The 12,364-nt window shown below is 38.2% G+C and overlaps 1 protein-coding gene across 1 annotated transcript; it reads right to left on the bottom strand.

Annotated features, from left to right (window-relative positions):
• Window positions 1-9,518: 9,518 nt before the first annotated feature.
• Window positions 9,519-11,368, bottom strand: LOC103010408 (60S ribosomal protein L30-like). Its single transcript, XM_057557527.1, has 2 exons — window positions 11,287-11,368; window positions 9,519-9,874 (listed from the first exon to the last, which is right to left on the bottom strand). The coding sequence occupies exons 1-2, from the start codon at window positions 11,366-11,368 to the stop codon at window positions 9,519-9,521; spliced, it is 438 nt and encodes a 145-aa protein (XP_057413510.1).
• Between the last annotated feature and the right edge of the window lie 996 nt (window positions 11,369-12,364).

Raw genomic sequence — 12,364 nt, 5'->3', positions numbered from 1 at the left:
TGTATTTTTTACAGATCTTTTCCTGTAATTGATATCTAGTCTCATAGCGTTGTGGTTGGAAAAGATACTTGATACGATTTCAATTTTCTTAAATTTACCAAGGCTTGATTTTTGACCCAAGATATGATGTATCCTGGAGAATGTTCCATGAGCACTTGAGAAAAATGTGTATTCTGTTGTTTTTGGGTGGAATGTCCTATAAATATCAATTAAGTCCATCTTGCTTAATGTATCATTTAAAGCTTGTGTTTCCTTATTTATTTTCATTTTGGATGATCTGTCCATTGGTGAAAGTGGGGTGTTAAAGTCCCCTACTATGATTGTGTTACTGTCAATTTCCCCTTTTATGGCTGTTAGTATTTGCCTTATGTATTGAGGTGCTCCTATGTTGGGTGCATAAATGTTTACAATTGTTATACCTTCCTCTTGGATCGATCCCTTGATCATTATATAGTGTCCTTCTTTGTCTCTTGTAATAGTCTTTATTTTAAAGTCTATTTTGTCTGATATGAGAATTGCTACTCCAGCTTTCTTTTGATTTCCATTTGCATGGAATATCTTTTTCCATCCCCTCACTTTCAATCTGTATGTGTCTCTAGGTCTGAAGTGGGTCTCTTGTAGACAGCATATATATGGGTCTTGTTTTTGTATCCATTCAGCCAGTCTGTGTCTTTTGGTGGGAACATTTAATCCATTTACATTTAAGGTAATTATCGATATGTATGTTCCTATTCCCATTTTCTTAAATGTTTTGGGTTTGTTATTGTAGGTGTTTTCCTTCTCTTGTGTTTCTTGCCTAGAGAAGTTCCTTTAGCATTTGTTGTAAAGCTGGTTTGGTGGTGCTGAACTCTCTCAGCTTTTGCTTGTCCGTAAAGGTTTTAATTTCTCCATCAAATCTGAATGAGATTCTTGCTGGGTTGAGTAATCTTGGTTGTAGGTTTTTCTCCTTCATCACTTTAAGTATATCCTGCCACTCCCTCCTGGCTTGCAGAGTTTCTGCTGAAAGATCAGCTGTTAACCTTATGGGGATTCCCTTGTGTGTTATTTGTTGTGTTTCCCTTGCTGCTTTTAATATGTTTTCTTTATATTTAATTTTGGATAGTTTGATTAATATGTGTCTTGGCGTGTTTCTCCTTGGATTTATCCTGTATGGGACTCTCTGTGTTTCCAGGACTTGATTAACTATTTCCTTTCCCATATTAGGGAAGTTTTCAACTATCATCTCTTCAAATATTTTCTCAGTCCCTTTCTTTTTCTCTTCTTCTTCTGGGACCCCTATAATTCGAATGTTGGTGCCTTTAATGTTGTCCCAGAGGTCTCTGAGACTGTCCTCAGTTCTTTTATTCTTTTTTCTTTATTCTGCTCTGCAGTAGTTATTTCCACCATTTTATCTTCCAGGTCACTTATCTGTTCTTCTGCCTCAGTTATTCTGCTGTTGATCCCATCTAGAGTATTTTTAATTTCATTTATTGTGTTTTTCATCGTTGCTTGGTTCCTCTTTAGTTCTTCTACGTCCTTGTTAAATGTTTCTTGCATTTTGTCTATTCTTTTTCCAAGATTTTGGATCATCCTTACTATCATTATTCTGAATTCTTTTTCAGGTAGACTACCTATTTCCTCTTCATTTGTTAGGTCTGGTGTGTTTTGACCCTGCTCCTTCATCTGCTGTGTGTTTTTCTGTCTTCTCATTTTGCTTATCTTACTGTGTTTGGGGTCTCCTTTTCACAGGCTGCAGGTTCGTATTTCCCGTTGTTTTTGTTGTCTGTCCCCAGTGGCTAAGGTTGGTTCAGTGGGTTGTGTAGGCTTCCTGGTGGAGGGGACTAGTGCCTGTGTTCTGGTGGATGAGGCTGGATCTTGTCTTTCTGGTGGGCACGTCCACATCTGGTGGTGTGTTTTGGGGTGTCTGTGGCCTTATTATGATTTTAGGCAGCCTCTCTGCTAACGAATAGGGCTGTGTTCCCGTCTTCCTAGTTGTTTGGCATAGGGTGTCCAGCACTGTAGCTTGGTGGTCGTTGAGTGAAGCTGGGTCTTGATGTTGAGATGGAGATCTCTGAGAGATTTTCGCCATTTGGTATTACATGGAGCTGGGAGTTCTCTTGTGGACCAGTGTCCTGAAGTTGGCTCTCCCACCTCAGAGGCACAGCCCTGATGCCTGGCTGGAGCACCCAGAGCCTTTCCTCCACACGGCTCAGAGTAAAAGGGAGAAAAAATAGAAAGAAAGAAAGAAAGAAAGAAAGAAAGAAAGAAAGAAAGAAAGAAAGAAAGAAAGAAAGAAAGAGGATAAAATAAAATGAAATAAAATAAAGCTATTATAAATCAAAGCTATACAGACAAAGTCTCACCCAGAAGCATACACATATACACTCACAAAAAAAGGAAAAGGGGTAAAATTAATATATCCTGCTCCCAAAGTCCCCCTCCTGAATTTGGGCTGATTCGTTGTCTATTCAGGTGTTCAGCAGATGCAGGCACATCAAGTTGTTTGTGGAGCTTTAATCCGCTGCTTCTGAGGCTGCTGGGAGAGATTTCCCCTTCTCTTCCCTGTTCGCACAGCTCCTGGGGTTCAGCTTTGGATTTGGACCTGCCTCTGCGTGTAGGTCGACTGAGGGTATCTGTTCCCTGCCCAGACAGAACGGGGTTAAAGGAGCAGCTGCTTCGGGGGCTCTGGCTCACTCGGGCTGGGGGGAGGGAAGGATACGGATGCGGGGCGAGCCTGCGGCGGCAGAGGCCAGCGTGACGTTGCACCAGCCTGAGGTGCGCCGTGCGTTCTCCTGGGGAAGTTGTCCCCGGATCATGGGAGCCTGGCCGTGGCGGGCAGCACTGGCTCCCGGGAGGGGTGGTGTGGAGAGTGACCTGTGCTCGCACACAGGCTTCTTGGTGACAGCAGCAGCAGCCTTAGCGTCTCATGCCCGTCTCTGGAGTTCGTTTAGGCAGCACTCTGAATCCCCTCTCCTTGCGCACCAGGAAACAAAGAGGGAAGAAAAAGTCTCTTGCCTCTTCAGCAGCTGCAGACTTTTTCCCGGACTCTCTCCTGGCTAGCTGTGGTGCGCTAACCCCTTCAGGCTGTGTTCACGCCGCTAACCCCAGTCCTCTCCCTGCGATCCGACCTCCGAAGCCCGAGCCTCAGCTCCCAGCCCCCGCCCGCCCCGGCGGCTGAGCAGACAAGCCTCGCGGGCTGGTGAGTGCTGGTCGGCACCGATCCTCTGTGCGGGAATCTCTCCGCTTTGCCCTCCGCACCCCTGTGGCTGTGCTCTCCTCCGTGGCTCCGAAGCTTACCCCCTCTGCCACCCCCAGTCTCCGCCCGCGAAGGGGCTTCCTAGTGTGTGGAAACTTTTCCTCCTTCACAGCTCCCTCCCACTGGTGCAGGTCCCGTCCCTATTCTTTTGTCTCTGTTATTTCTTTTTTCTTTTGCCCTACCCAAGTATGTGAGGAGTTTTTTGCCTTTTGGGAGGTCTGACGTCTTCTGCCAGCATTCAGTGGGTGTTCTGTAGGAGCAGTTCCCCGTGTAGATGTATTTCTAATGTATCTGTGGGAAGGAAGGTGATCTCCGCGTCTTACTCTTCCGCCATCTTCCCACAGCTCCCCTTCTAGGTCTTTGTTAAACATTTCTTGCATCTTCTCGATCTTTGCCTCCATTCTTTTTCTGAGGTCCTGGATCATCTTCACTATCATTATTCTGAATTCTTTTTCTGGAAGGTTGCCTATCTCCACTTCATTTAGTTGTTTTTCTGTGGTTTTATCATGTTCTGTCATGTGGTCCATAGCCCTCTGCCTTTTCATCATGTGTGTCTTTCTGTGAATGTTATTTCTCCCTTCTTAATAGTAGACTTGGCATACAAATCTGCCAAGGTTTCTTCAGGGTGAGGCTCTGTTGAAAGGCAAGAAAATCCTTCTGTCTCTAATTTGATTTTTATGTAATGTTTTGGCATTTGACTATTAAATTAAACTCTCCTTTCTTCCTTAGCTCTAAAGCGGTAGCTTTTACACTTCAAAAATAAAGTTTAAGGCTCCAAATGTCAAAGGTGAACAAATGTATCAAAGTAAATACATTAATTTCTGTTACTTACATATTCACATCTAAGGAAGAAAATATCATAACCTAGTTTATAAATATGAACAACCTTTCAAATTAAAGATAAGTCATCTTTGCATCTGAACTTAAAAGTCAACAACACTGTAGGTGAACATCTGACCATAATTTGTTCATCAATAATTTATTAGTTATCAGTATTACAGGCTCAGTCCCTTGAGCACTTGGAAATAAGGGAAATGAGATTGCTTGTTCAGAATCAAGAAGTTAGGTCCACATCAGGAGGACGTGAAAAGATATTTTAAAGAGGAAAAATGCCTTTTAGATTTGCAAAATTTGGCTATAATCAGACTGAAGATATTAATCTAGTGAAAAGACTGTAAGTCAGATGGGAGTTGACCAGTTGTGAAAGCATATAAAAGGAAGCTTGCAAAGGCACACCACACCATGAAAGAGAAAAGCACCAAAAAGCAGTAACATGAATAAAATATTTTAAGTGTATGTATAATTAATGAATAAAAAAAAACTGTGCTTATAAAGTCTAAAAATCTTAATCATGTACCAAAGTAAAAATCATAGAATCATAAATATTTAGATTTGAGAAGAACTCAAGGGGCATATGGCCTACCTTCTCCTCAATAATCCTCTTTCAGAAACATCCAAGATATTTTGAATACCTTCAGTTTTTGCTCTCTGCCCAGCAAGCTGCCCACTCCCCTTTGGACCGTAGATGTCAATGTGCCTGTCGATTCTGTCAGTTCATTTCTGACCCACCGTAAAAGTAGCACACATAAAACCAACATTTATTCACTAGTTAGATGAGTTGTTGCCTAAAATAAGTGGCAGAAATGGTTCATGTAAACAGAGAGTTAAAAGTAGGGATTATTTTCAGACACTCTGCTGGAGTTTTGGATTTGGGTGGCATCTGGTGGAGAAGGGTGTATTCTCGATTTTTCCATTGCTCCTTCCCCCAGGTTATGTAGTGGTGGCAGGAACTTTAGACTGAGTGCAGGAAGGCACTGGCCTTGATGAAGAGTAAAGTACCCATCACACTAGAGGTTATATTAGCCTACTCATCACTGGTTTGCCATCAACTCTATGAGGAACATGATACTACTTGTTTTTCATAACCATGTCATGTAATTTTCACAACATGCCTTCAAGGTAAGTTTTATTATCAGCCAGCCATGGAGATGTTAAGAACCTTGTCAATGATCATAGTTTAGAGTTTATATTTGAACACAGGGCTACCTGGCTCCAAATGTCAGGAGAGACACTAGCTGCCATGACAACATTCTCTTAGTCTCCTTTCACCAATGCCTGGTTCTCCTCTCATTGCCCACCTGCATGGCTCCCCCCACAATCTCTTAGTTCTTTTCCTCTTATAAGGCCTATTACAGTTCATATATTTTTTTAATCATGCATTTATTATATATACACTACTGAAAAACTAGAAAATACAGATAAATAAACAACAAAAAAGAATACCCAAAACAAAACAAACAAAAATTGCTTAAACTGTAGTTCTACTACCCAGAGATAGCCATTGTTAACCATTGCTATACTGATACAACTTTAGGTTGCTTCTGTTTTTCTGAACACATTCGTAAATGGCATTATATTATAATACTGCTTTATATCCTGCATTTTATTATCATTTTTCCATTTCTGTAAGTAGACATGTTCATCACTATGTGTGTCTGGGTTTTTGAAACTGTTATATTAATTGAACTTTGCATCAAGTGTCTCAATTTACTACTTTTAAAAATTATTTGTTTCTGAGTATAAAATATTTTTAGTATTAAAAAAAACTGCAGTAATTATATCATGTAGCAACTGAAAGCCTCCCTTGTGGTTTGGTTAGTGTACATACAATTCTTTATTTGATTTCTTTCAAAGTAGTTTTTTAAAAAATATATATTTATTTATTTATTTGTTTTTGGCTATGTTGTGTCTTCGTTGCTGCATGTGGGCTTTCTCTAGTTGCCATTGTGGTGCGCGGGCTTCTCATTGCGGTGGCTTCTCTTGTTGCAGAGCATGGGTTCTAGGTGCGCGGGCTTCAGTAGTTGTGGCATCCTGACTCAGTAGTTGTGGCTTGCAGGCTCTATAGCGCAGGCTCAGTAGTTGTGGCTCACATGCTTAGTTGCTCTGTGGCATGTGGGATCTTCCTGGACCAGGGCTTGAACCCGTGTCGCCTGCATTGGCAGGCGGACTCTTAACCACTGCACCACCAGGGAAGTCCCTCAAAGTAGTTTTGATATTGGTGGATGTTTCTCTTTGAAGATTTCTTTATGTCAACAGATACTCCAGTAATTTGAGAGATTTGGGTATGTATACAAGGATAGAAAAAGTGTGCCTTGGAACTTACATATTTTAATTAGGGGAAAAATTCTTATTTATTTTGTAAACAAATAGAGATTGTGGTTGAAAAAAATAATGTTTTCTTAGTATACATTTATCCAAAGTTAATTGGTGAATTTATTAAAAATTAAAGTCTTTTAACCAAATTTAAATTAAAATTCTCAGTTTTTATTGTCTCTTTAAAATTACTGATCATACAATACTTTCAGCCTCTTAAAAATATTAACTAATAGTACTATTTCAAATATTTTATAAACAAAGCACTGCTCTAGAACACTGCTGGTGAAATATACAGCTCTACATTTGGAAGTTAAATGTATTAGAGAAATATAATGTGAGCCACAATACAAGCGACATAAGTACTTAAAACAGTAGAAACAGTAAAAGCAAACAGACAAAAAAACCTAAACCAAAAACAAATGACAATCATTAATCTTAATAGTATATTTTATTTATGACCCAATATATCCAAAACATTATTATGTCAATACTTAGTCAAATAAAAAGCTTTACATCCTTTTATTTGATTGTAAGGTGTTTTACATTTTTTTTTTGTATTGTCTTCTAAATCTAGTATATATTTTGCATTTGCAGCACATTTTACTTTGTACTTAGCCACATTTTGAGTGCCAGTAGCTACATATAGCTAGTGTCCTATATATTGAAAGGCACAGCCCTAGACATCAACAACTGTTGATGTAATAATAATTAGCTATATAGATTTAAGACTAAAATACAAATTCTGAATCCAAACTTTAAACAATCTAGATAAGAACAATGATTTGCCACGTATTTCTTGGGTATGCATTTAGGAGGCAATTGGCTCTGGTTAGAAATCCAAGCTAAGTTCAAGCAAAAAGGTAACTAATCTCAATGAAAAATTAGCCTGGAACACCAATTACTGATTATGTCATGACAAGTACATAGTATATATCTCATATGTTGTTCTTTGATTGATTGGGATTATAAGACATTGGTCTTTTAGCATTATGCTCTGACTCACCCAGCTGGTCTTGGATACATTTCCAACAGGACACTGAAAAACTTTGGTAGATTGATTCATTATTTGTATGAGATGACCATTTTTTGTTAGGAAACCAGAGTTTGGTGATACCTACAGAAAGATATGGGGCTTAGGACAGAAGACATGAAGAATATGCCAATATCTGGATTTCATTTAATCTATATTCCATCACAGTAAACAGAGGATTGGGAATTTTTGTTCAAAGAGATTGGAGAAGTAAGCACTCTGCTTTATTAGAGGACACCTTATAATTTAATGGATAGGATTTGTAATTCTGTTACTGCTTATCTATGCTAAGGATAGACTATTTCTTTGGGTAAATTGGAGTGCTTTTAATTCATCTTTGTATCCTCTTTACATGACATATTTGGAAATGAGTGAAAAACAGTAGTAATTAATGTTATTAATATATAGCTATCTCCTTTCTTAAAAAATAAAATAATGAACACAAATCTCACATATTAAAAAAGTGACCTTTTAACAATAAAAACAGAAGAAAGAAATCACACACACACACTCAAACACACTCATACACAGGGAAGAGTAAGGAGCATGAGAATAATACTCCAAAGTATTCATTCCCTAAAAAACATATTCCCCAAAGAGAAGAGAAAATCTGAATTCAGTTGAGAAATATTTTTAATCAGACTGTGTGAAAAGTAAATGATTTGATAGTAAGCCCACAGATGAGCCAGACTAAATTGGTTGACTTAATCAGTCCTTTACTACCTGTAAATGATAAGTTCTTTTTTCAAACAGCTGAAATATTTAATTGAAAAATATTCATAATGAATGCTTTATTGCCCCTCTTCTTAAATCCAGCAATCCTTTCAGAGTTTTGAGTTTACAGAACCAAATTATTAAAATCGTGTTTCCTGTTTGACGAAATTGAAATGGTAAAGCACCAACATTAATGAGAGCATTTTCCTTAGCATAGAAGTTCAGCCATATTTATTTACTATTTACCATACAGTTTCTCAATAAGAAGCATTTCTCCACTTATTTAGCTCATTAAGAAAAATATGGTTTGATTTTTATCCTGCATACATAAAGATTGCTTCTCCCTCTTACTTCAGATGATGAAAAAAGATGTCTCCTGGCTGGATGAAGGTGATGAATCTCTCGTTTATGTTTTATAGTTATAGCTTTATGATTAGAGAAAGAAAAAAGAGCAGGGAAATACACGAAACACTAGATCTTGAAGAGCTCAAAGGGAAAACAACAGAACACTTCAAAGGCAGGAATAGAAAAATTTTAGAGCAAAATGCTAAAACAGATTATAAGGAATTTAGAAACTAATATGAATATTTAGAAATTAAACAATACTTTTCTTGTGATGGTAAGGAAAGTTATATTTAACAGGTTTTCATTCTCTCTTTTTATTCTTCCTCTATTCTGTGATCTACATGACTACACATACCCACAGCTTGCAAAAATCTTTTATGAATAGTTCTGTCAAAATATGTTACTTCAAGTTGAACAAAATAAAAATCTTAAATTTGAATGCACAGTAAGAAATCATTTCCAGAATTGTGTTCTGTGGAACAACACTACCACTAAAAACCCAGGAGAAAAAGGCCTCTGTGGTCAAAGTTTGGGAAAATGCTATATATATTTCTCTTTTGCAGATTTACAATGGGCTTGTTCATATTCAGGTTCTGATAAATCCTGTAGTAAAGACTTTGTATAGCCTAATATTTTTCAAATTTATTTAAGCAGGAGGGCTGTTTAAAATCTAGCATCTTGTGGAACAAATGTTTAAGAGAAAAAATATTTGGGGAAATGCTACTGTAGACCCATAATATTTACTTTGGTTACAGCTCCAAAGTAAATTTTGAGTATTATCAAATTCATAAAACCCAGAAATTAAGAAACTAAGAAACAGATGTTTGGGGATTAGCTAGGCTAGCAAGGTAACTTGCTTATCAAAACCAACATCAGAGCCCATGAGATATAAATTTATGCTAGATGCTTTCATTACAAAATCTTTGTTTCTCCAGATGTTTACGTCTCAGAAGAGCCATATGGTAGTAATGTCTTTTTTTTTTTTTAATTTTTAAAACAAGCTCTGGCCAATTTTATTAAAGAAAAATTGTACATGATTTACTTTTCACCAGTCTGTTCTTGCATGCCTCTAATAATACCAGAATCACCTGGATCAATGATAGCCAGTGTGCATACTCTGTAGTATTTTCGACATGTTGTGCCCAATTCAATATTATTGCCACTGTAGTGATGGACACCAGTTTTGGCCAACATGGCATAATACTCTATTTCAGATTTCCTCAAGGCTGGGCAGTTGTTGGCAAGGATGACCAGTTTCGCTTTGCCGTGTCTGATCATTTTTAGAGTCTGCTTGTACCCCAGCACGTACTTTCCACTTTTTGTAACCAGTTGGAGCCTAGAGTTGATCGACTCCAGTGACTTTTTCGTCTTCTTTGTGGCCACCGTCTTCCTGCCTTAGGTGTGGTATGCCCCCAACCAAGAGCAGCTGCCAAGATGGCCGGAGAGCGAGAAAGGGGTAGTAATGTCTTTATTCTCATTATAGTTGAATAAATCATGGAAATTTTGTGATCACTGATAAGTAGTTGGAACTGCAAATAATAAGTCTATGATGGCCAAGGATTAGAGATGCAGCATAGTCACTTAATAGCTGTGTGACCTAGCTGTTTACCATCTCTGTCGCTAAGTTTTCACATCTATGAGTTGGGGTAATAGTAGTTCCTACCATGTAGAGTTTTATAAAAATTAAATGAGTTAGTACTTGTTAAAGTTCTTAGAACAGTAGTTTGATAAGTGCTATTTAAGGAAATAGTGAAACTATTGAACTACTACTAATGAAACATAAAATACTTTCTTCATCAATCTCATGCCTGAACATAGATGTCACAGATATGGATTTGTAAACTGTGGGCAGCAGTTTTGTGTCCCCATGAGTGGTAGGAAAATGGGAAGGAAGAGAAAGAGAAACAGAAAGACTACCCAGTGCATCAAATGCATCAACTGCTCCACTTCCACACATTTGAGAAAATTTTTATTTTTTTGTCATTTGTGGGGTTTGGTTTGTTTGTTTAAATGTGGTCTTAGGACCAGCATCAGAAACTAAAGTTGAAATTCCTGTGTGCCACCCGGACTGCTAGAATCAGAATCAGAATTTGTGAGGGTGTGGCTCAGAAAAGTGCGTGTTTAACAGACACTTCCAGTGGTTCTCAAACATACTGGAGTTTAAGAACCTCTACAAAACAAACAACATAAAGAGTTCAGGTAAATAACTTACTGGTTGACATTCAGAAGCAGAAAGAGGAAGAAGTGCTATGTGTTTGCATCTCCACATGGCCCCCACGAGCCGCCTGGTTCCCTAATGGTTTTACATTTGTGATTTTAAGAGGTTATGGTCTTTTAATAAACTGATCTTTTCTTAAATTAAAAAAAAAAGAACCTCTACCAGACACAGTTCAAACTCTACAACTGTGCAGGGCTCCTTATGGTTGGCCTCGTCTAGTCTGCTCAGGTTCACACCATCAGTTTGCCCAAGTAACACAAATCTGAAAAACAATGGCTTAACTAAAACTACTTAAGGCATTTCCCCTCTGGTGGTGAGAAGTCTGTGATAGACTGCGGCAGGGTCCACAGAGCTGTTCTCTCCTATCTCGGGGCTGCAGGCTCCTTGCATCTTTCTGCTCAACCATCCTTAGCACTTGCTTGTTACCCTGTGGTGATATGGCGTTGTCCTTCCTCTGGGCATCATGTTTACATTCCAGGCAGGGAGAACAGGAAGGGAAAAGGGCAAAAGGCCCATCCCAGCTGAGCCAGCTTTGCTTTTAAGGAGTTTGCCTGGAGCCTCACTTGACAAGGAACACTTTTAACTCACTGACCAGGCCTGGGCTGCACTGCTGTTCTTCACCCTTATTTGCAAGGAAGGCTAGGGAATGTCGTGTTTTCACTGGGTACATTTTTATGCCCAACAAAACTGCAGTAGGCTCTTTGACATACTTTACATTCCAAGCTTAAAAAAATTACGTTTTCTCAGCCTCCGTGCCTCTGTGTATACAATTCACTTGAACGAGACTGCCCCTCCCTACTTAAATATTTTATGACCTTCTCTTCCTTCAACATCAATTCACGTTATCCATTCCTCTGTGAAGGGTTCCCATCTCACCCCCAACACCCACCCCGTGTCATATTCATAATCCTTTATTATGGCACTATCATGTAAACTAAGTCAGTAGACTGGCATCACTTTGAAGGCCAAGATATATGGCTTATGCCCAGAGGCCAACTAAAGCAGTTAACTCACAGTAACTGCTTTAATAACATTTCCTGAATGAATGAATGAACAAATGAACATATGAAAATTTGAATGAACAACTGAACATATGAATGAATAGTGGAGCATTACTGTTTTGGGGTAATGACTTCTATTAGACTCTGCTATTCATTTGTACTCATTCAGAGAAATACTTGCTATATATTTGGGAAGATATTATATTATGAAATTAAATGAAAGTAAGGAGGAGTATAGCAAAAACAATAAATATGTGAGCTCCTCTAGTAGAGAACCTATGTTTATTACCTTTCGTCTCTATTGCTTCACCCCATGAAGGGTTTGATTCAAAGTAGGTTTTTAATAAATGCTGAATGAATGAGCATTGAATTAAAAGGAAAAGAGAGAGGAATGAAAGAGTTAGCAGGCTGCTTTCATTTCTTAAAATTCCAGCAGTATATTATTAATGTCATTGTTCTGAGCAAAAAATTTTAGGGTACAATAGATAAGTAATAGTAACAACAATTATTGCTCAGAATAATGATATATAGGAAGCTGGTATTTTTAACTTCTTTTAAGACATGTAGGGTAACTGCATCGAACATTGAAGCTTGAAATTTGCATTTTTATAACCACACATATGACATATGACTCTATAAAAAATATAACTTTATAGCTACACACT

The sequence above is a fragment of the Balaenoptera acutorostrata genome, chromosome 11 (assembly GCF_949987535.1).
Source record: "Balaenoptera acutorostrata chromosome 11, mBalAcu1.1, whole genome shotgun sequence".
NCBI lineage: Eukaryota > Metazoa > Chordata > Mammalia > Artiodactyla > Balaenopteridae > Balaenoptera > Balaenoptera acutorostrata.
The sequence above is the reverse complement of the archived record's forward strand: the minus strand, read 5'-3'. Positions and strand labels throughout refer to the sequence as shown.